This window comes from Eumetopias jubatus, unplaced genomic scaffold (assembly GCF_037043125.1).
Source record: "Eumetopias jubatus isolate StellerSeaLion01/CBP00866 unplaced genomic scaffold, mEumJub1_p1.0 scaffold_2, whole genome shotgun sequence".
Lineage (NCBI taxonomy): Eukaryota > Metazoa > Chordata > Mammalia > Carnivora > Otariidae > Eumetopias > Eumetopias jubatus.
In genome coordinates, this window is record NW_028274808.1 from 182,848,890 (window position 1) to 182,873,464 (window position 24,575).

General features: G+C 36.7%; 1 protein-coding gene across 1 annotated transcript in view; it reads left to right on the top strand.

The window, feature by feature from the left end:
• Window positions 1-24,575, top strand: part of DHX15 (DEAH-box helicase 15) — a 57,867-nt gene that overhangs the window by 2,125 nt on the left and 31,167 nt on the right. The window contains exons 2-3 of the mRNA XM_028087583.2: window positions 4,291-4,726; window positions 9,297-9,490. Of these exons, the coding sequence (XP_027943384.1) occupies window positions 4,291-4,726; window positions 9,297-9,490 (630 nt within the window). The remainder of the gene's footprint in view (window positions 1-4,290; window positions 4,727-9,296; window positions 9,491-24,575) is intronic.

Here is a 24,575-nt window from a genome sequence, read left to right on the forward strand (position 1 = left end):
GGGATTAGTGGCCCCATGACAAATATATATATGGCGTTGCTCCCTTTCTCTTGCAAAACAGATAGCCTTAGTAAAAAATGTGGATTTTTTTTTTTTTTTAGGTCTACGATGGTGACCTTATGATTCTCTTGGTATTATATGATACCTACCTGTTGGTAAAGGAGAGTTCATCTTTGGAATAGAGCCCAAGTTCTGAGATAATTCTGGAGGGAAGTTTGTATACACATTTCTGTATCACTTCTCATACAACTAATTCTTTAGCAGTGGGTTACAATTCTTAATAGTGTTTGGGGTTTTTTTTCCCCCTCCGTTCCATAATTTCGAAAGTCACTTTTGTTGACTGCCATGCAATCTTGAAGTTGGGGTTTTTTTGTTTGTTTGTTTTTAAGCCCTGATAGTTATTAACAAGTGGTTTTATCTAAGGGAGAGAAGCTTGCCAGTCCTGTGAACCCCATTGCTGAGCATGGCTGGCCCATTCCCCAATACTGAGAAGGAAGGTAATTTGGTGGGAGATTTCATTTAGATTCAAGTTCCCAAACTGTATATGGCGTTACTTATTCTTGCTGTATTTTTATTTGGAGGTCAGGTAGAGAAGTTGAAGGTTTCTGTACATACTGACCTTACTACTTTTTTCATCATACCACTTTGCGAACGTAAGGACACTTTCCATTTTGATGTTTGTTCTGGAGATTACTTCCTAATAAGAGCTTTTCTCCTTAAGTGTGGGAAAGTGAAACAAATATAGCATATGTAGAATACATACTGTGCTCCCAAAACTATTCTGGGTGCTAGATATGTATAACGACATTTTCACTACAGTCCTGTGATATAGGTGAGGTTAAGTAACTTGCCCCAGGGAAGACAAGAAATGTCCATACATAAAAAAATAAAAAGCAAAAATTTCCCTGAAATCTTCATTCTCATCTTTAACCACTTGATGAACATTGTTTTTAGTCTTTGCATGTTTATTCACAAATATAAACTGTAATGTTTAGTATCAATGAGATGTTTCAATATGGGTTGTTTTGTGTTTTGATTTTTATTTACTGAGAAATGTATCATAAACTAGAATAGATATGCATTATCCTTTTCATTAACTGTGTAATACTCCACTCAAAAGGGGTATCATAACTTACCTACCCAGTTTCCTGTTCTTTGGTGTTTAGGTAGTTTCCCACTCTTTATTGTTTTACAAGTGAAAGGGATGGAGAACATCCTCATGTATACATATTTGCATACTTAATATCCTTTGAAGTTCCTGAAGTGAGATTGCCAGATAAAAAGCAATGCATATTTAAAATATTCTGATTTCGATAACCGGTTTTTACATCTTCATTAGCAGTACTGTAGTGCCTATTATTCCATGTAGAATTTTAAGATGGCATTATAAAATAAACAAACAAACAAAAAAACCTTCAGTGATAAGCAATATTTATCAGGCCTTTACACTGTTCCAGGCACAGCTTTAAGCACATTACATACATTAACTCATTTAATTCTTGAAATACTGCGCAAGATCTATGAATAGCCACATTTTATAGATGAGGAAAGAAATAACTGTGGTCATATAGTTAGCCTAAGTGCTGAGCCAGGATTGAGCTGAGACAGTTAAGAAACATGTGCTTAACAACTCTGTCATAGTTGTGTCTACCTGCCAGGATTGTGGCTGTGTGATCAATAAAGCACTGCTTTTTACTCAGTTTTTTAACAGTAAAACTCCTGTATAATGAAAGTGTCTGTTTAAAAGCAGAAAACAGGCGGGGTTGCCTGGGTGGTTCAGTGGGTTAAGCCCCTGACTCTTGATTTTTGCCTCAGGTGATGATGTCAGGGTTGTGGGATCCAGTCCAGAGTCGGGGTCTGCGCTCAGCCAGAGTCTGGTTGTCCCTCTGTCTGTCTCTCTCTTAAATAAACTAAAAAAAAGAAAGAAAAGAAAACATATACATGGTAGTCTACACATTATTTATGAAGTAATGAGTTTGAGAGATCCCTCAGCTGTTTTTTATCCTCCCTCCTCCGTTGACAGTAGATAGTTTAAATCTTGGGCAACATTTCAACATGATTGGATTTGCTTTCTGCATCCTTCCTGTTGCCTTATTTTAATCTCAGACTATTTTATTAATACTTGTCTCTTTGCAGATAGGAAATTGAGGCTTATACCTCACTGTGATCTCAGTGCTCCTTTTTTACTCTCTTTGCCCCCATTTTTTTGGTCGGCAGTTAAATTTTTGTGTCCTTAGAATGTATCTTATGCTCCCTGTGCTGTAGTTGTTCTTGGTAATGAAGTTGCTGGTGAAGTAGGCCCTTGAAAAACATCTTTGTATAGATATTACGGTAACAAAGCAAGGTGTTACAATTTACTTTGTCGATCACTCTCCATCCCCCATATTTTATAACTCTGGAAAGGTTAGGTTCATATATGTTAAGTGCCTGGTGCTAGGAGTATAGAAGTTCATTAAACTTCTGTTTTTGTCCTGTTGTCTCTTGGTGATCATATAATGGTCTTCTGTCCCACCCCACTCTTCTAGAGTACTAGAGACATGAATCCTTTGCATTTAGACCAGATGTTCTTTAAGGGTTCTTTTATGTTCTGTGACCTTTAAGATGCATGGTCTTTGAACCATTCATGGCTACAATGCTTCTCACTTCGCTGGGCACATTTCTGTGTACCCTGTTAGAAACTTTCTCATTCATTTTTGGGGCAATATAAATAGTTAGCACCTTAGACCAGAGGCAGAATGAGAAAAGCAAAGAAAAGAGGGTTGATGGCATATTTCAAAGGTAGGCCAGGAAGCTATGAGTTCTGAGACTTGATTTTTTATGTTTATTAGGTTATCCTTCGGGTTTTTTTTTCCCTTTGACTTTCTTGGGCGAGTTAGGATGAAAGACTTCAATCCTAGCTTGAATGTCCTGTGATTCTGTAGAAGGTGAACGGTGGGATGGGAGAAAGGATCATTTTTCATATATGTGTTTTATGTTTATATGAAAAGTATATACATTGCTATGTGAAAGTATATATATGAAAGGTGTGTGTATATGTTTATACACATAATAAAGCTTTTCTTTAAATTCCTATGGAATACAATTATGTTTTAGGAAGGACAAAATAAAATACAATTGGTCTGCTTACCATTTCTGTAATTGGAACCATCCTAATTCCTGCTGGCTCTAGAATTTTAGCTGTATTCTACAAAGGGTTTTCTGTTGTCCTGCTGATGTGCCATTATGGAGAATGAATGGTCTTTCCTACTCGCTACTGATAATTGGTACATGGGAAATTTGTATGTCTTTTGTGTCTTATGGGTAAGGAATAATGACGTGTTTAGTGGCTTGCCTTACAGCTCTATGTTGCCTCACTATTTCAAGTCTGGGTCCAGATACCTTGTGGCAAGTTTGCTATGGGATTTGGTCTGAAGTAAACTGGATTAGTAGAATAAATAAGCAGAGATTATTTAAAAATTATTGTTTTGGGAATCATGTCTGGTAACTGGAAGTAGATAGTAAAATTGAGTACTTAAAGTTGACCTAGATTTAGTATAGTGGCCATCTGCATAATTTTAACATTCTTAAAACAACTTACTGTTGTTCAGTGGAGCTTGTTTTTAATGGTTTTATTTCACTTGATGGATGTCCAAAGTATACATAGGTTTACAAAGTTTTGCAGTTGCTCTTAAAGGTACTGCGTAGATGTAAACAAAAGAATGAAAATGTTTTAATTTTAGTTTTTCAGTAGGACAAATATATGCTTATTAAAGAAAATTGGGAAAGTGCTGTAAAGTGTAACTTGAAAGCAAACTCACCTACAGTCTTTTAATTTGTATTTGTATTACCGCTAGTGAAATAGAATTGTCTTTGTGTCCAGAAGCAGTTTTGAATTTTGAACATACCTTTTCATGTTAACTAGGAGAATCTGGGGAAAATTGTGATGCCATCCTCTTTTTGCTTTATTTACTCCTACCTTTTCCCCACCTTGCCCTCAGTCTTTAACTTCTAAGTAGGAAGGGATTTTACTTTACTCAATCTCTAGTCTGAGTTCTCAGACTTGTGTTCTCTCAACTGGTGGTTAAAGGTATGGAAAGAGACTGCCCCTTACCAGATTTTGAGGTCTCATCAAAGAGGGAAAGATGTTTATGGGTGAGGCATGGAGAATTCTTGATAAGGTCTTTTTCCTTATTGAGTTTTGCATTGGTTTATTCATTTGGCTGTTGGACGTTTCTGTTCTTTGTGATTGTAACACTGCCAAGAACATTTTGCGTAAAATTCAGAATCTGAATTCTAAATTTTTATTTTTAGGAAGGATCGAGATCGTGACCGGGATCGTGAAGATCGGTCTAAAGATCGAGACCGAGAACGTGATAGAGGAGATAGAGAGCGGGAGAGGGAGAAAGAAAAGGAGAAGGAATTGCGAGCTTCGACTAATGCTATGCTTATCAGTGCTGGATTACCACCTTTAAAAGCTTCCCATTCAGCTCACTCAACCCACTCTGCACATTCGACACATTCGACACATTCTGCTCATTCAACACACACCGGACATGCAGGACATACATCACTTCCACAGTGCATTAATCCGTTTACCAACCTACCCCATACTCCTCGATACTATGATATTCTAAAGAAACGGCTTCAGCTCCCCGTCTGGGAGTACAAGGATAGGTTCACCGACATCCTGGTTAGACATCAGTCCTTTGTCCTGGTTGGTGAGACTGGGTCTGGTAAAACGACACAGGTGAGTTACTGCTGTATACCGTGGTGCCTCCTGTATTAATGTTCACGTTTACTAAATGTTGCTTACTTGATCCTCGTGGTCCTTCACCTTGTCTGTCTGGCAGAAACATCCGGAAGAATAGGTCCTTAGACGCTTAGCACTTTTTAGTGACGGACAGCGTGGGGATCTTGTAGGGAGTGCCTGTTTTCCTGAGTCTAGAGGAAAATAGCAGTGCTGTTTTGTTAACCTTAAGTACGGCAGAATGATGCTTTCCGGCCACTTGGACTCTGCGGTGGTACAAATTTGGTGGTACAAGTTTTGTTTTCCTATTGCTTGAGTGTAGAGATTTGAACCATTGGGGCAGTTTTGTTTTTGTTATTCTTGTTTGTTTCTTTGTTTTGAACCATGTGAATATTATCCATCTTTTTAAAAAAATGGAAGAGCTAAATAAAGTATCTTTGCCCGTGACCTCCACATCCATCTAGTTACACAGCCCCCAAGACACACAGCAGTAAAAGCACTAGTGTCTTGTTAGTAATATATCTAGGATATTTTTCAAAAATGGATGAACCATTGTTCACTGGACCCATCTTACAGACCTCCAGGCTGCTTCTAATGGTTGTTTTTCACGAGCGAGTAGATCCAATAGAGTATACTATGGAATTTGAATTTTTATGAATCTGATACGTGAAAAATGGTATTTTGGTGTAATTTTTAATTTGCATTTCCTGTTACCAGTGAGGTGTTAACCATATTTTTGTATGTTGGAGCCTGACCACCAGTTAAGAATTTCTAAGAGATTACAAAAGTAGTAGTCCCTGGCCATTGTAGAAAATCTGGAAAATCCAGGAAGTGTCGAAATGAATTTAATAACTCCTCTTACCCTGTAGAGGTCATTATTATTATATTGTGTTTCTTCCTGGCCTGTTTTCCATATTTATGTTCTTGTGATACGTGTTTATAATTGAGCATACTGCATATACAAGTCACCATTTTTTTTTAAGTTTCATATGCCGCAAACCGATCAATTTGGGTATATCATGGAGACATTTTGAAGGCTACAATGGCAACCAGAGTAGAAAGCTTTTAAAGACTGAGCATTAGTGAATATGGTTGTTCTTTATAAGTGAAAAAAAACTTAGTGTTGATCTTAGGAACTGAAACTGATAGGTTTATTTTTATCACTGTGTGGAAATTTAAATAATGTATGAAAAGATGTAATTTTAAACTTATTTTAAAGATTTAGTATTTTAAAGATTTCAACTGGTTTATCTGCTTTGCGTAGTATTTAATTAGCAATTGGATAAAGCTAGGCCCCATGTCCTTTGTATTTGTTTCAAGAACACTACAAGGAAGTTGTTAATCACCATTTTACAGATGAGCAAAATGAGCCTTAGATTCATAAGAATATTAGAGGTTTAGTGGGTTGCCTGTGGTTACATAGTAGATTTAGGTGGGCTCAGTATCTAAAGCCCTGTCTCTTTGTTTTATAGCCAAAGTTAGAGTTATTTCATTCTGCTATTCTTTGGTCTTACCCACGTGGTTAACCTTGTTCCAGAGATGAGTTTCTTTAGTAGCAGTTAATTTAGAACGTCAAGTCAATTCAAAATGAGACGTTTGTGATTATTTGGATGAATATTTGTGGTGTTTTTTGTTGTTTGTTTTTGTGTTCTTAGGATTGCAGGGCAATTGGGGAGTTCAAAGGGAAGCTGAACAGCTTAAATAGTGAATTTCTTACCCAAATGTTTTTTTGGCATGCTCCTATTAAAATTTTTGACTCAGAACCATTAAGAGTAAGCCATTTTTGGTTATCTTTTTGTGCCTGTCAGAAAATGAGACCCTCCAAACAAAATCTCAAGTATTGACTTTTGACTGAGACTCACAGTAAAAGTCATTTTACATTGCAACTTGGTATGTTCATACTATATCCATATATAAGAAACTAAAGCCAGTTCAGGGTGAACAGAGGCACAAGTTCAGAGAAGAGAAAGCTGCTGCTTTTTTTTTTTTTTAAGATTTTATTTACGTATCTGACAGAGAGACACAATGAGAGAGGGAACACAAGCAGGGGTGAGTGGGAGAGGGAGAAGCAGGCTTCCTGATGAACAGGGATCCCAATGTGGGGCTTGATCCCAGGACTCGGGGATCATGACCTGAGCCGAAGGCAGACGCTTAATGACTGAGCCACCCAGGCGCCCCAAGAGAAGAGAAAGCTTTGTATGCTCTGGCCAGCATATAGGGTGTATGAAGAGGGAGATGGGACAGGTGAGACTGGAACAGCAGGCTGTGCCTCAGTGTATCAGGCTGTAGATCCGGAGCCATCAGAGCTTTTTGATAGGGATTTTTACAAAAATGTCCTCTGTCTAGTGATAATGATGACAGACTACGTAGGCAGTCATAACAAAAATTTGACTCCATATAAGGTAGTAGAATGGAGAATAAACAGTAGATTGGAGTTAGGATGTTAACATTACTGGTGGGACATGGGAGGGATTAATAAGTATTGGAGGAAGGTGTGAAATGGTTTTGATTTTGAACTTGTTGAATTTGGAGTATCAATAAAATATTCATTCCTCAAGTGGAAATGACCACTAGGTTAGGATGGGAAACAGGATTGTCAGTGTATTACAGGGAATAGTAGAAGTCGAGAATAAATAAGACTAGAGGGCTGAGGATCAGTTTTTAGGGAGGTAGCCTCTAGTGGAGGAAGAGAAGAAGCTGAAAGGAAGGAATGATCCCTGGCTTGAATAGGCTAGTACACTGCATATTTCAGTTCCTGCTTCCCTTCTTAATGCTGTTCTTAGAAATGTGAGTAGATGCATTGACTGCGCCGTTTTCCAAATATTGTCCGGGAACCCTTGAAGGTTCCTGAAACACTTTCAGAGGTCCTGGGATTTTCTTTGTGAACTTTGAACAAAACAAAAATAGTGCAACACATTCAAAATTGAAGCCAATAAGTGAATCCAACAATCTTCTATTAAGCTAGACATTAGAGATATACAAAAATGCAAAACAATGTACTCTTCCTGCTAATTTTTTCTTTTTCTTTTTTTTGTTTGGAAGATGTAATTATTTTTTCATAGAAAATGTTCATGTTAGCATAGAATGGGTTTTTATTGTTAGGAATTAATAAATATTCTGAAAGTTTTTCGGTTTTAATTTTCTCATACAGTAAGTCTATTAGTCATTTGTGGCATCCTTGGTTATTTTAAGAGTTCAAGAAGTTCTGCGATCAAAAGTTCAAAAACTGAATTAGCCAAAGATGTTTATGTCTTGCTTTTAAAGTGGGAGTAAGTTGTCTATTTCACTGGAGTAAATTAAAAAAACTTTGAATATTCTTGCCTTGAGAATTCCAAAATAGTTTTAAATAGCTTTAACTGAATGGTAAATGTTTCTTTGAATTTCATTTTGTTTGGTCTTTTAAAGTACATTTTGCCTTTGTAAGAGACTTGTTGAAATGGAGATAAATAGATAAAACTTTCCTGGAAAACCACTTAAACTTTGGTTTGTGGGTTTACAGACCTAGAGAGACCCTTCTCTCTTCGGGTAGTATTTATTTCTGTTCATTTTAAGTCCTTTAAAGATACACATTGTTACATTCTTAGAGAAGTGACATAGTCATCTCTCCCCTTTTAGATATTTGTAAGTGAAGACAATTATCCTCAAATTGCGGAAGTAACCTAACTAAAACGTATTAATGGTATGGCAACCAGTGTTCTTGAAAGTGCCTTTGTACAAATCTGGTACTGAAACCCCTGCCACCCACATTTTCTGTAGTATTTGAGTTTGACAGACTTTTGGACGCTTTGATGGAGACCCATCATACTTTAATGCAGTGGATTCCTAAATGTAGTGATTACTTAGAGATTGTTCCCATGGTTCTTACCCAGGTAAGTGAGTGAAGAGCCATGAAATTAGAGGTTCTATTAGCTTCTGTTGATAATGGAACAAGGAGGAAATGCGCTGTCGTCATGGCAGCCAACCAACCTGTGCTTGTTGGTATTTTTTCTTGTGTCTTTAGGTGCCATTGAATATCAGATTGACAATTACTGAAATTGACTTTTAAGATGGCACCTAAGGTGTTCTGTTGTTCATACCTCTCCCGAAGGCAGAAGAATAGGGGTTAGATTTTGCTAGCTTACAAACCAAATTTGAATTGACTTAAAAAGACATATCTCTGTAACCACAAGGGGTTGTGACTTCTATTTTCACCTGCATTTTGTAATTCAAATTGTATAAGAATTTAATAATTTCTGAGAAAATTTGTGGAAACTCACATGTTATAAAGTAGAATTTTTCATAAGTTGGGTTTTTTCCAGCGTATAGAGAAATGTTTAAGGATGGCACAGTTGATGCTGTAGAGCATATTCGCACAGCCTCAGTGGGCCTAGCCTGCTCAGGAGTCATATCCGTATGACCCCTCCTTGGCTTGGAGAGTTCATGATATGCTATAAGTTTGAGTCTTAATACTTTGTGGTGTGCCTAATTGATTTTTGTTTTAAATTATTGGAATGCAATAAAATACTGCATGTTAAATATACCTGATATGCAGCTAGACTAGAATTAATTTAAATGTGAAATTATTTGATAGATTCCACAGTGGTGTGTGGAGTACATGCGATCATTACCAGGACCCAAGAGAGGAGTTGCCTGTACCCAACCCAGGAGAGTGGCTGCAATGAGTGTGGCTCAGAGAGTTGCTGATGAAATGGATGTAATGTTGGGCCAGGAAGTTGGTTACTCCATTCGATTTGAAGACTGCAGTAGTGCAAAAACCATTCTTAAGTAAGTACTATCTTTAAAAATGCATACTTTATTTCTCTACTTCTAGTTTTCTGCCACTAGATAGAGGGCTTTGCTAGGGGAGTCTCAAATCATCCAAATTTAAAATAGTCCAGAGAAGACCTTCTTAGACTTACAAGTGACTTTTTAAGATGGATTCTCTTTCTTGCTAGTAATATATATAGCTGTTCAGTAGACAATGAGCTTCAAAGGTCAGATTTTAGTTATTTGGTGCTGTATCTTAGGTGAAATGTTGCAGCATTTAAATGTGATAGAAAAGTGATACATCTTAGTAAAAATTATTTTTAGAATGATGTGTGGGATGGGATAGAAATTATTTGGGGGATAGGGCTTTTAATGTTATATAGCTATTACTGTACATATGTTATGAGCTAAAAGGAGGAATCTTTTGTTGTGTAATACACTCTTAGAGTCTCCTCAAAGTCCTTTACCTTTTCATTTATAGCTGTGGTGCATGGTTGACTACCACGTTGAGCTTTCTAATATTTTCTTTAACTGTCCTAATTTTTTTCATCTTACACTTATATTCTGCATAAGTTGTGAGACATGTTGCCTGACGGTAGTTCTTTTGAAAAATCTTCCCTTTTTATTGCTTCTGTTTATTCTGTATATATATATGACATTTAAATCATTTTTAAAAAATGGTTTCTTTGTCACGATGTCATCTCCCTGAGGTTTTTAAAAGACAATTTTGGAACAAAATGTTACATGGGCAGTTGAAATGAGTCATTGATGGCAGAAATACATACAGTCTTATGGGGAAAATAATATATTACAGAAATTTTCAAATGTATGCAGAAGTACAATAGTATAATGAACTCCCACGTGCTTATCATGCATCTTCAACCATGGCCAGTCTTGTTTAATCCATATCCCAACCTTTCCCTGTCCCATATAATTTGAAGCAAATCTTAGACATTATATACTTTCATCTCTAAATATTTCAGTGTACATAGGTCAAAGATAGTTTCTTATATAGGTATGGTATTCATAACTTGAAAAATTTCCTTAACCAAAATATCCAATCATTCTTCAAGTTTCATGTCAATTTTTTCTAGTTTCTTTGATAGGTATTATTAGAACTTCAGGTTAAAGAATTCAGTATTTTTTATAGCAGCTGGACAATTATTTAAATCAGCTTGTCTTTGACTTTAAGGCATGTTTTTGGTTTATATCTTAAGCTTCATCGAGTACATCTTTTTAGTTTAGTGATAATCATTATTGTTCACTTGTAACTGATATAATTGATGATAGAATTACATAAAATCATAACTTAAGATTTCATACTAATTTAAAATGCAGATAATGTCAAGGACTTGAGGACAGTAAAGGGCAGATTTTACTCATCTTTAGGAGAAATAATTATTTTGACATTTGGTTCACTAAGTATTGAATGTTTCTTGGCAAGCCACAGTTGAGCAGGGAAAACGGAATTTGGAAATTGAGAGAGGAAAGTTACATGTAATAGTGGGTCAGAGTGTGTGTGTGTTAGTGTTAGGAAGTGGCAGGCTTTCAAAAGATGTATGCTTGTGAAAGATTTTGGTTCAGTTAATAGGGAATGACAACGTATAAATAGTTTCGATAGATCAGAATGAAAGTATTTTTGGCATTGTGATGTTTTCTTATGAAATGGTTCCCAGAGGCTATAACTAAACTTTAAACAAAAAAAGCATACTTACTCTGGACAGGGCAAACTTACTGGGATATCTTCTAGAATCTGAAGAACTAGAAGCTAACCTAATGTTGTCTTTCAGTGATATTAAATCCTGTTTAATAGCATGGAACGAATGATAGTTTTGACAGTAGGAATGCTTCACCAAATGGAGTGTTGTATGAATCCCTAGATGTATTTTGTATAGTCATCTATCAGCTCATTTCTTGAGAACCCCAGATGTTAAAAACAGCTAGAACCTAATCTTAAGGAGGATCAGTTGCGTAGTTAATTGGGTAGGAAGAGTGAATGCTTAAGACAGCTATCAGTCTCCTTTAGCTATTCTCATACACAATTGACCTTTGAGCCACAGGGGTTAGAAGCAAAACCCCCTCCACTGCACAAATCTGTGTTTAACCTGACTTCCCCACAAGTTACCTACTAATGGCCTGCTATTCACTTCACCAATAACAAACAGTTAACATGTATTTTGTATGTTATGTATATATCATTACCATATTCTTGGAGTAAGGTATGGGAAAAATCATAAGAAAATAATTTACAGTTCTATACTGTATTTATTGAAAAAAATCTGTGTATGAGTGGATCTGTGCAGTTCATACCTGTGTTGTTCAGGGGTCAGATGTGGATATAAAAATGCCTAGGAATCCATTATTTAGCCAGAAAAAAAGGCTTCTAATTTTCACCATAGAAGAATGGTAAAGAGGACTAACTTCTGAGGATTCTGCCTGAGGGACTCAATTCAACCATACTCCTCCTGATTTCGTTGTTGACAGTAAACAAATACTTTTTTACTAATTAAATTTGTTTGAGAGTACTTTTAGTTAAATTAGTGTATCTTTAAATCATCTCTATTCACATTAAGAGTCCAAAGGTACTTTTTCTGGTGTTTGGGACATAGATCCATAAATTCTAGATTCTAGATCTAATATTGTGCTATTTTCAGAGAATTGGATCTAGTATAAATTAGTGCACTCTCTGTTAGACTAACTTTAAAAACCTGTCCAGTCCCAGTAGACAAGTAGTTTTCAAGCCGCCACAGGTGTAAATCGTTTTTTCATTTGTTGTAATTTTTGCCTGCTTCCATCACTTTTCTGAAATATTCCTTTTGCAGTATGCTTAATGTTCCATTTTGGCTTGGAAATTATGAACAACCCCCCCCCCAAAAAAAAACAAGTGAGATAGCTAAAGAAGAGCACACCAGTCTGTGCAAGATGTTGCCAAGTTTGTGACTTGTCAGTGACAAATACCTTAATTCACTTTAAGGAAGAAGGGATGATATACTCTTGCAGTGGATTTTAAGAAGCACTTTGGAGTTGTGACAAATTTTAAGAAATCTGTTCATTTATTTTGAGGGGGCTGATAATTTTTTTATGGAATAAAACAGTTTGATAGTCTTGAACCTTCAGGTAGATACAATATTTGAAGTTGGCAATTTTGTACCTAATTTAGTTATTTCCTTTTTGTACCCTCTCCCCCAAGCTGCAAAATTCTGAGATATTTTGATATTAAGGGAACCCAGTGATGTACATAAGTAATGTTTAGTTAGTCGTATAGTTAATTGAGTACCTTCTTTGTGTTGGACAGTGCTAGCTAGATACAGTACTAAAAAGCAGATCTGGTTCTTGTCTGCATAAGGTAAATACAATTTCATATTGTGATTAGGTTTCTGAAAGAGAATACTGAGGTTTTTATGAAGGCATGATCTGACAATTCAAATTGAAAAGAGAAGATGGAATAAAGGCATGAGTTGAAAGTAATGGTTCGCCAGGGTAGGGGTTGGGGTATAGGGAGCAGAGCTTTCTTGGCAGATGGAACAGCATTTTTTTTTTTTTAACTTTTTTTAAGATTTTATTTATTTGAGGGGCGCCTGGGTGGCTCAGTTGGTTAAGCGACTGCCTTCGGCTCAGGTCATGATCCTGGAGTCTTGGGATCGAGTCCCTCATTGGGCTCCGTGCTTGGCGGGGAGTCTGCTTCTCCCTCTGATGCTCCCCACCCTCTCATGGGCTCTCTTTCTCTCATTCTCTCTCTCTCAGATTAGAGCGTGCACATGAGCAGAGGGAGGGGCAAAGGGAGAGGGAGAAGCCCACTCGCTGAGCAGGGAGCCCGATGGAGGGCTCTAGCCCAGGACCCTGGGATCATGACCTGAGCCGAAGGCAGACACTTAACCGACTGAGCCACCCAGGCGCCCATGGAACAGCGTTTTTAAAAACTTTCCCGAAGGGGGTAAAAACAGACTTTTTACTTGAGAAGATACTGAAGTTTGTGTATTCTTTAAAGTATCCAAATGATTTATGTAATTCAGCATTTCCATGCCTGATTCCTCGAGATGATACAGGACTGGTTTATGGACAGTAGAGATAATTAAAGATTGGTTTCTTTCTCTTGCCTAGTTGGAGTGTAAACTCTTTGGGAAACAGAGTTTGCGTCTATATCTGTATATTTGCCTTGTGCATGGAACTTCAAAAAAAAAAAAAAAAAACCTGAGATGGAAAAGGCAACAGAGGAGTGTGAAATTTGTCACTACACTGTAGACGGTGGGTGAATCTTCAACATAAATGTGAAAAATGGGTAGCTTTTTCATGAAAACACATTTTTCCTGATTTCTTGGTGGAGAGGGTATGATGATAGGGTGATTTGGTGTATATAATTTGTAATTTCCCTTCTATTCTGAATCTTTTGCTTTTGGGTGTCAGATTCATTTCCATTTCGGGATCTGTCACAGGCTAAGGAATCAATCTGGGGTAATGTTTATGAAGCAGAAGGTGTAGCTCTTTTCTTCAAGGACGCATGTTTGGTTTTTAAGACCTGCACCATCCTGAGTTGTTTATCGTGTGTGTGTGTGTGTGTGTGTATAGCTTCAGGACAGGCAGCTGGAAAAATCAAGAGAAATTAAGGACAAGACATAGTTTAAATCTATAATCAGGTGATACGGAGAAATGAACAGAACTTGGGTCTAAAAGTGTGATAAACCCCTTGTAAAGCTTGAGGGAGAAAAGTTTTGAGTTAACGAGCCAAAGAAGTGCTATTCTACATAATATGAATCGGAAACTTTCCACATCTTTTAATCTCCAAAAGGAAACCTAGACAAGAAGATGAAAGAAAATCTAAAAATATATAGTAAATATGAGATTCCAGTATGAACACTGCTACAATAAAGACTTGGCTGGTACAGGACCTTTAAGGTTGACACTGGGGAGGATTTACCAGGCCTTGCTGTAGCACGTTCCCATAGCAGGTTGTTTGGGGTGTGAGTTAGAAGCACCAACTGCATAAGGACTACTTAAAGAGATGCCACAGTGGGTTTCCAATAAGGCGACATTGTTAAAAAGTATATGAGTTGAGAAGAGAATCAAAAGGAAATACATCCTAAACCACAGACTAAGATTACAGGGCTGGAAGTTGTGTCCCAGTTTTGCCGCTTAATAGCTGTGATCTTGGCAATGTTAATTAACCGCCGTGTTTATTGCTTTTTCAGAAGATAGAGCTGATAATAACTACCTCATATGGTTGTTCTGAGATGAAATACGTTTATTTGTGTACAGCCCTTAAAGTAATTCCTATCGCCCTGCAAGTGCTAAGTCAACATTTCTACTTTTGCTGCTGCTGATAGTGGTGGTAGATTTCCAGTTTGAGAAATTATTGGATCTTATTAACCAGTTAACCCAGTTAATTAAAAAGAACAAAAACTTTAATAAAGTTCCTTTTAATGCAGCACATGAATTACAATTTGGGGGTTTTAACTTGAATTAAAACTTGGACATTACTTGTCACTATGAAATGAATGAATGAATCCAAATATTCTTTTAGGGCTGGAGGTAAGCTGTGAAATAGGCCTGGTACTTTAAAGACCATTAATTACATAAACATTAATTATAAAGTAATTTATTGAACATCTGTTGTATAGTAGGCTTTGTTCTAATTCAAGTATAGCACTGGGATTAGATAAAGGTAGTCTTATTATTAAATCTTTAGAAAAGGGGTGGTAATAAAGAATAAATGTGGTTATTTACCACTTAAGCATTTCCTGTCAGACTGAAAACTCATCATTGTCACTTAGTGTTAGAATTCTTTGGTTTTTATTCATTCATAAAAGCTAACTTGATTTCCTAAAGGTATGCATATATTACATTTGATCTTTGTGTTTATACTTCAGTACTTGGCAAGGGTTTAGTTATTAGGAGGCTCTTTGTTTATAGTGCTTAACATCTTAAAAATTAAATCAAATGTATGCATTTATACTAGCTTTCTGTAAATTCTGTTGTGAGGTTGACAGGCGTTTCCTTCAAAACTTGTGAAAACTTGAGGAATGGGCAGTCTGTTTTGAAAAAGTGATTTAGTTGCCTTCTGTTAATTTCTTAGGCATTTCTTTTGCTTGATTACATAGCTAACTGAAACATACCACATATATTTTAGCTGTTTGCCGAAATAAAGCTGTATGCTTTGAATGCTGATCTCAGAACTATGAGGCTGTCTCTACAGGTTATAAGTGGGGTTTGCGGTTTTCTGTTTGCTTTCTTTCTGTCCATTTTTTGGTATTATAAATGCATTGAAACATTGTAGATTCCAAATCATTCAAAACACTGTGTGGTACCTTTCCATGTGACTGTTCACATCTAGTATGTTCTTTGTAACCAATACTATGTATAGGTTGTTGTGATTGTAGTATTAGTATTGTTCGAATGTATCAAGTTGAACTTGACTCTGTATAAAGGTGGGCTTATCCCTTTAGAAGTGAAAGGAACATTAAGTATACAAAGGAACTGTGTTAGTGTCACTAGTTCTTTTCTGACTTGGTTGGGGACTTAAGCTGTGAAGCAATTAAGAACGTAGTTTGATTCAGTCACATGAATTATATAGATGATTTCACAGAGGAGAAGGTATTTGATCTGAGCTGAGAAGGGTGGAGGGACTTGCAGATTAACTCGGTGAGCTAGGTTTTAAGTAGAGTAGAAATTCCTGCGCTACCTTGGTTCACAGCTTCATGCTTAATGTTTCAGTAATTTTTCCTGGTACCCTAGGTCAGAAGAAATGACTCAGAATTCCATTTATTTATTGGTTCAGTCCTAAAAACATCGTTAAGTATTTATGTCCTAAATTAGCCCTTTAAACAAATACCACACATTCATTGGAAGAAAAATATTTTTATTTCATTCTTAAACCACTGTTATCTTCTAGTGTGGTATCAGTTTTTAAACTTTGGAGTTGGTTTGGACATTGCCATCTTTATTTACTGTTCTACACTGATATTTGCCTTATATTTACTTTTTATTAGAGCGACTATCAAAAATTGAGCCTTGCAAAGATAATATCTTTGAAAGGAATATGTATAATGAAGTACCTCTGCTAGTAGTGCTGTGGCATCACATGTTGAGTATGGAAAAACGATAATATAAATTGTTTTGAATCCTAAAGCAAGAACATAATTATTATTCTCTGGAAATAGGGTATCATTTAACAAATTGAATCAATTTACTGTAGCAAGTTAAGCGACCCGTTTATACCCAAAGAAGGAAGTAGTTTACTCTTCTCTTGACTGGATATATAAATAGATGTTAAAGTTCTACAGTAATCTAAACTTGGACTGTGCTAGGGGATTATATGTAAGCTGTCCTTTAGGAGATACTAATATTGAACAACCAAATATCTTTTTTTTTTTTTTTAACTATTGTGTTCACATGGATCAGGTTTGTAAATTTTCTTTTTTTTTGACATAACTTCGTAAAAGTATATAAAAAGAGAAATAAAGTGCTAGCATTGTGGACACTGAAGACTTTTAAGTTAGTGATGAATCCAAAAATAGCCAGATCACCTAAAAGAGATAAATAACTTCATTTTAAACTGACTTATGCTTTATTTTTGTACCTGTGGCATATAGAAATAACTGATATTGGAAGAAATTGTTGGAGGAAGGTAATTTGATGACTATCAGTAGTTACTGAAAAGTATAATAGCATTCTCTGTGAGCTTGTTTAAAAGTTGGTAATTGACCATTTTATAATATTGGCATTGTGAAGTATGGGTAGGGTGTGGGTGTTCAGGCTTCACTGTATTTATAGTAGTGAAAAGAGCTGTATTTTATAAAGTCACTATACTATATATAGTTTTGTTCTTCTAATATAGTTCCTGGTAAGTGCAAGCTGTTTTAACTTTGTCATTCTTCTGTTTCTTTTACTGTTGTCGTTCAAAAAGTATTCCACTGGTAGGGGCTGCTTTTATTTTTTTTAGAGATTTTATTTTTAAGTAATTTCTACACCCGGGGTGCCAGGGTGGCTCAGTCCTTAAGCGTCTGCCTTTGGCTCAGGTCATGATCCCAGGGTCCTGGGATGGAGCCCCGCGTAGGGCTCCCTGCTCCGCGGGAAGCCCGCTTCTCCCTCTCCCACTCCCCCTGTTTGTGTCCCCTCTCTCTCTGTCAAATAAATAAAATCTTAAAAAAATAATTTCTGCACCCAACGTGGGGCTCAAACTCAGAACCCTGAGATCAAGTGTTGTATGCTCTACCTACTAAGCCAGCCAGGCACCCCATCTACTGATAGGGGCTTTAAACAAAAATAGGTTATATGGTACAGGGGAAAAAAGTGAATAAATATATATATATATATTTTGGTTATGGTCTATTTCAGAAGTCTTGCTCCATTGTAACTTAAAGAATACTACATACTGTTTGTGCAGCCATTTTAATATGTGTAGTTTTTCTTTAATAGAGGCACTCGTGACTTGATTGGATTGTAGTGGGTTAATCTAACAGTTTTAGTAGTAAATAGTAAAAATTTATACAAACCTTAAACTTTTTTAAAATTTTAATTTAAAACCTGTACATTCATTCATCAGTCTTTTAATGTAGGATGAGCACCATTTTCTTGAATATGGGCCCTTTGTTTGGAGTTCAGTTAGGCAGTTAAAATGTCTCGATCTTACAGTGGTATTTAAACTTCACTTGGAAAATACGTATGTGCTACCTTTCTGGAATTTGAGAGAATTGAATCTTGAATTCTGGAATTCCAGACCTCTTTCACTTATTTATAGTTACGTCACACATTTGATACTGTGTGTGACTCATCTTCTTCGAGCTTTTCTGAAGCATTTAACAGGAATCATCTGTATAACTCTCTTTTCTACACTAAGACCTTACCATTTCATGTCGGATATAATTGTGTTGATCCAGCTGGTAGGGACAGAAATGTGGCTATACCACAGTATGTTTTACAGAGGGTAAGGTTACCATCCCAAGGATTTATTAGGTAAAGGTTAGTTAAGAGCATAGCGTAGAATTTTATATAGAGTACTTAACAAGTGCCCAACAATTGGTATACTAGGTGCTCTAAATACATTCTTTTAATTTAAACAAAAGCCACCGTATTCTCATTTTACAAATGGCGTATTAGAGAAGTTGATCTTGTTCAAGATCAGATGCCAAGAAGACGGGCTTGAACCTAGGTTTGTCTTGCAATAGGGGTGTATCCTTAACCACTGTATGTGGTGTTATTCCTCATCTCCATGTAATTCTTTTATGTGTAAGTATTTGTAAAGTGTTGCTAGGTAATTTGGAAAGCAGTAAATCTAATTACTCAGATTAAACAGTCCCAATCATTTATAATAAGCTTTGAAGCAGTTACCAAGAATTTCTTTGGGTCATGCTGAGTCAAGTTTTGGATTCTTTAGAAACAGTTTTTTTTTTTTTTAAAGATTTTATTTATTTATTTGACAGCTAGAGAAGGAACACAAGCAGGTGGAGTGGGAGAGGGGGAAGCAGGCTTCCCCGCGGAGCAGGGAGCCCGATGTGGGGCTCGATCCCAGGACCTTGGGATCATGACCTGAGCCAAAGGCAGACGCTTAACGACTGAGCCGCCTAGGCGCCCCATAGAAACACAGTTTTGATTTAGCTGCATGTGCAGTTATGCCAGAATAAAGCCTATACTTTGAAAGGTAACCAGATCCTAACAGTATTGCAAGAGTACTACCTATCTAGGATTTTCGGAATAGGTTAACTTAATTGTTATAGCAGGGTTGGTTCAAGACATGGCTGCTGATTTCACTTATATTGTTCTGGAGCAGTAAATACAAAGTTGCCTTATTTTTTTTTAATGACTATAGTTTGTTTTATTCTATTCATAGGCACTCAGAATTGCAGTTTTTGCTATTAAAAACACTTGCTGGGGTGCCTGGGTGGCTCAGTCAGTTGAGTGTCTGCCTTCGGCTTGGGTAGTGCTCTCGGGTACTGGGATGGAGCTCCATGGCTGGCTCCATGCTCAGCGGGGAGTCTGCTTCTTACTCCCCTCTTTCTTTATCCCTTCCCCCTGCTTGTGCTTTCTCTCTCTCTCTCTAATAAATAAAATTAAAAAAAACCAAAAACTTGCCCTTAGTACCCTAACAAAACCTTGTACACACATTTTTTCATACATGCACAACGTATATATCTGAAAGAATTCCCTACAAATGAAATTGGTTGGGTTACAGGGTATGTTTGAATTTTATTAGTGCCAGATTGCCTTTCGTAGAGAATTATCTATTCTGACCAGTAAGGAATGAGCAAATGAGTATCTGTTTCTGTATCCTTGCCAACATTGTATTGTGGAACGTTTTTATTCTTTGTCAGTATTGTAAGTGAAAAATGGAATATTATTATGGTTTTAATTTGCATTTCTTTTGTATGAAATGGAGCATCTTTACATGTATTTATGAGCCATTTGTGTTTCTTTTTGGATCTCAGACTATTGCTTTTCTCATCTTCCCAGAAGTATTGCTACCTGCTTGACTGTCATTTGTAAGGTGCTATTTTAAAATGCATCCCAATCACAGAGAAGGTAAATTTGAAAAAATTTACAGTATTATAGGATTAATGAAACTTGGTGTTTGTCCATCTTTCTGTGGTTTTTTATATTGATTGTAGGAGCTTTTAACAGAATTGGCATTCTGGATATCAGTTGCAATTTTCTTAACAAAATTGGCCTTCTGGATTTAAGTTCCAGTTTTTGCTCACTTTGCCATGTTTCTTTGCTTTGTTTATCACACTTCATGCCATGTAGAAACCTGAATTTTATACAGGTGTTTTTAATTAATTGAATTAATTGAAGTTGTGTTCAGTGAATTGAACAATTATTTGAATCCATGTGTTCTATGTTCTAGTATTTTGTTTCTGTTTTACACATCTTTGGTCAATTTAGAACTTTTTTTTTAGGGCGATAATAAGGTTTGAGGTAGGGATTTAGGAAGGTTCACACTCTATGTCTCTCTTAACATATTCCTACACCAGAGAACATAACAGTAAGTTATTGGGGATTGTTTCCCCACATAGACATAATTTTTCGTTACTTATAACTTGAGCATTAGTTATTGACATTCATTAAAGTTATGAATAATCTGATAACAGTTTATTAAAAATTTCTGGTGTACATTTTGGGAAACATTTTCACCATTCTGTGCATCTTTTTTCTTTATGATTTTTTTCTTTGAACCAGACAACTTGAGAAATTTTTCAAGAAATTGTAAATATATGTAAACACAAAACTAAACAATACCTTTGCAGTCTGTAATGTTTATTGGAATTGGTGAAATTGGCTAGGGATCAGGTTTGGCAGTTGGCTAGTAGTTGTAGTATGCCATTTGCATGTGTGCATTGCAGAAAAATACTCAAGCTAAGTTTATACTACTCAGCACACTGAATTTTTTTTTGTTTATTTTATTAATTAAACAGTCATGGTTGAAAATATGAACTGTTTCTGACTTACTCTTCAGGGATCTTTTGCTGCTTTAGGCATGTATTTAACCTGCCTCTTGTTTAACTTGATTTAGACTGGTGCTTCTCATACTTTAGCAAGCCTCAGAAACACATGAAAGCTTGTTCGAACAGATTGCTATGCCTCATCTTCACAATTTCTGATTAAGCAGTTCAGGGGTGAGACCCAAGTTTTGTATTTCTAACCAGTTCACAGGTAATACAGATGACTCTAAGCAAGTTTTTGTTTCAGAACAGAAGAACACTGGATAATAGGGTTTGCAGTCAAATGCAGAGTTTGACTCTCCTGTGCAGTTTTTGAAACTATTGTTGAAACTTCAAAATTGGGTGGTCACAGTTTTATTACTGTGCCACCCTGTTTGTTGCCTTTAGTCTGGTTAAATATTCCATTAGTACTACGGAAGGTAGTAAAACTTGAAAATGGCTATGGCTTTTATAGGATCACCAGTCCCCTGGTTCTGCTTTTTTCTGTGCTTTGTGTTTGGTTACTTTTTTTTTTTTTTTTTAAGCCGAGGGCTTCATATATAAACTAGTAGTACAGCAAGTCATTGGGTGGCTTTTCTTTTTTCTCAGGATTAATAAAGACCTTAATTTCACACACATACAAAATTCCATGCATAATTTAAAAAGGAAACAAAAACAAGGAAAAACCATAAAGGATACAGGGGAATAATTCTGTTGGTACACAGATAAAGTGCTGTTCTGTACAAAACAACAGAAAGACTCAGAATCAAGTCATTCTAAATACAAAGAAAATCACCTCAAATACTGTGCTAAAGTTGCCAGTAATTCTGGTAGTGGCTTAATTAGGCAAAGTGTAGGACCCTTCCTTCTGTTTTCCTCTTTACAGCATAAGTAAACAACAGTGACAGCAGGCCGGAGGAGTCTAGATGGAAGGACAAACCCAGAGGAGGGGAGGGAAACCTGGGGAGGGATAGGTGTGTGGTCTTGCTCCCAGCCTCCCGTCTGTTCTTGATATAGGCCAGGTCAGTTGATTGGTCTTTATTATTTTGACATTTGACCTGTTGAACTTGGGTCTTAATCCAGAGCCTCATCCCCTCTATTTTTTGCCAGTGAACATGTCTATACTTCGAGCCTCTGAATGTACTTTAAGAAAAGTCCAATATTCCTAAAATCAACTGCTTGCGTTCGTACTGGCACACTTTTTATTTAGAACTTCAAAACTTCAGACATACGGCACAAATAGAAAGAAAAATTTACTGTGTATAAATACAATAACAATGGAAAAGACTACCTGAAGTCTCGTATTGAAAGCATGCCATAAAGATTGTTGGTAACACACAGCAAAGAATTGTCCCAAAACTCTGAAGGCCTAACAAACTGTAGTTTTCCAATAAAACAAAAATGTATGTTTTTCAGATGTTAAGATACACTAATAGAGACAAAATTAGAATTTTGAGGTGACTCATGAGAAAGATGTTGGATAGCAGAAATCTGTTCAGTTTTGGTACACACTTAGAGCATTGCTCAGTGTTACAGTGAGATGGGAGGAGGAAAAGGACGTACTTGTTTTGGGGGGACACTTATGTGACTTGCATCTGGTACTGGGTTGTTGAGTTTTTAAAAAATATCTATGTAGAAGATCCAGATGTACTTGGGAAGTCTAGTTCTGTTTCCCTGATTTAAAAGGCCACCTGGGGCACCGGGGTGGCTCAGTTGGTGAAGCCTCCAAATCCTGGTTTCGGCTCAGGTCATGATCTCAGGGTTGTGAGATCAAGCCACACTCTGGCTTCATGCTCAGTGTGGAGTCTGCTTGAGATTTTTTCTTCCTCTGCCCCTCTGGCTCTTGTGTGTGCGTGTGCATGTGTGTGCTCTCCTCTCTCTCTCTCTCTCAAATAAATAAATCCAAAAAAAATTAAAGGCCACCTAAGGTTTGGTGGTCAATTAAATCAGGGCAAAAATAAAGTTTGGCTGATTAAGAGCATCCCCTGCAGTCATTTCAGAGGACAAAGAAAAGAGCAGTAGTACTTACACTGTTTTAATATTACCTCTTTTCAGTAGATCACAAATGAGCTTACAACTATTTTTTCTGTATGTTTCCAACCCCCAACCCCACGCCAGGTAACTTTTTGCTATTGTATTTATACATACATTTCCTCGGACTTTGAGGAGAGTGTGTTTGTATAGGAGGGGCCCAGGATTGGGGATCAGTACACTGATAACTTAGTCTAAAGCTATTTAACTGGTTTTGAGACCCTGGGAAAGTTAACTACTAATAGTGAATTTTCTACCCTGGAAAAGCAGCAATATTGGTTATATTTTTAAGAGACCTTTCATATTTAATTAAAATATTTTAGAGAGTGTGCACACGCAAGTGGGTGGAGGACAGAGGAAGAGAGAGTCTCAAGCAGACTCCTGCTGAGTGCAGAGCCCAACTCAACTTGGGGCTCCATCTCATAACCCTGAGATCACTACCTGAGCTGAAACCAAGAGTCGGACGCTTAACTGATTGAGCCACCCAGGTGCCCCTACAAATGTAATTTTTCCCGAAGCTCTCTATTGCACATACAACAAGCTTCCACATTCCTGTGATGCAGGAGAGGTAACAGTGGCATCTCATAGAATTAGATCACAGGGTGATGATCAAATACTGAGACAACTGTTCGGCGTCTGTCTCTGGAGTCTGGAAGTCAGAGGGTTTAGTTGACCATTTAACTTAGTACATATATTATGCATACTTTCTAATAAAACAAGGCAAATAGTAGTTCCATTAACGTGCAATATCTGTGTTCTGCCATTTGCAGCACTTCCCTTCAGAAAAATATAAAAGAATGAGTATTTGGGTTAGCTGTGCTTTTAAATGCCTCTACACTGTTGTGGTTTTGTGAAGCTTGAGGCATGTAAGAGGAAAAAGATCAAAATAAAGAGGGTGGCTTTTTTTTTTTTTTAAAATGAGTTTCAAGGAGTTTTCAAGTTAAAGCCTGATACTTCTGTCAGTTCTGTGACTTCACCTTTTTAGTACGTGAGATTGAGGTACATTTTTACAATCTGAGGGTCTTAAAACTTGTAGCGATTTGGTGGGGTGTGTTACCTGGAAATGCTTGAACTTGATCTAGCTGTCCATATTTCACTTTAAATAAGTAATGTGCTATTGTTGGAACTATGTGTACTGGGTTTCTTGGCTAATTAAAATGTCTTCAAGAAGATTACACTGGGATTCCATGTTGAAATGAGTAAGCTTGGATACTGAGCAGCATGGTGTACGTTTGATGGTATTTAAGCAAATATTTATTGTTTGGAGAGTGACCAGTTAATTTTTTTTTCCCCTTTGAAAGAACAGACAAAAGCTTTGTGGAATCTGAGGAAGTTACTCACAAGCAGATGAAACTGTATTATGTTTTGCTACTGAGATAATGTGCAAAAGGATTGCCTATCTCATGTCAGTAATTAACAGCTGAAGTCAGGAGAAATTACTAAATGTCCTCAGATCAGAGAAACTTCAAAGCAGCTAGAGGCTATAGTGTAGCTGATTCATGTGCTGTGCTGCACTGTCCTTAAGCCATTGAGTCATAGTTTAATTGGCATTTTTTTTTCATGGTCTTAATATAAAATAATCTTCAGGTAATTCTGTGTCAACTGCAGAAATGTAGTTTACTTTAAAAAATATGGCCAAAGAGGAAAGAAGCCTAAAATATATA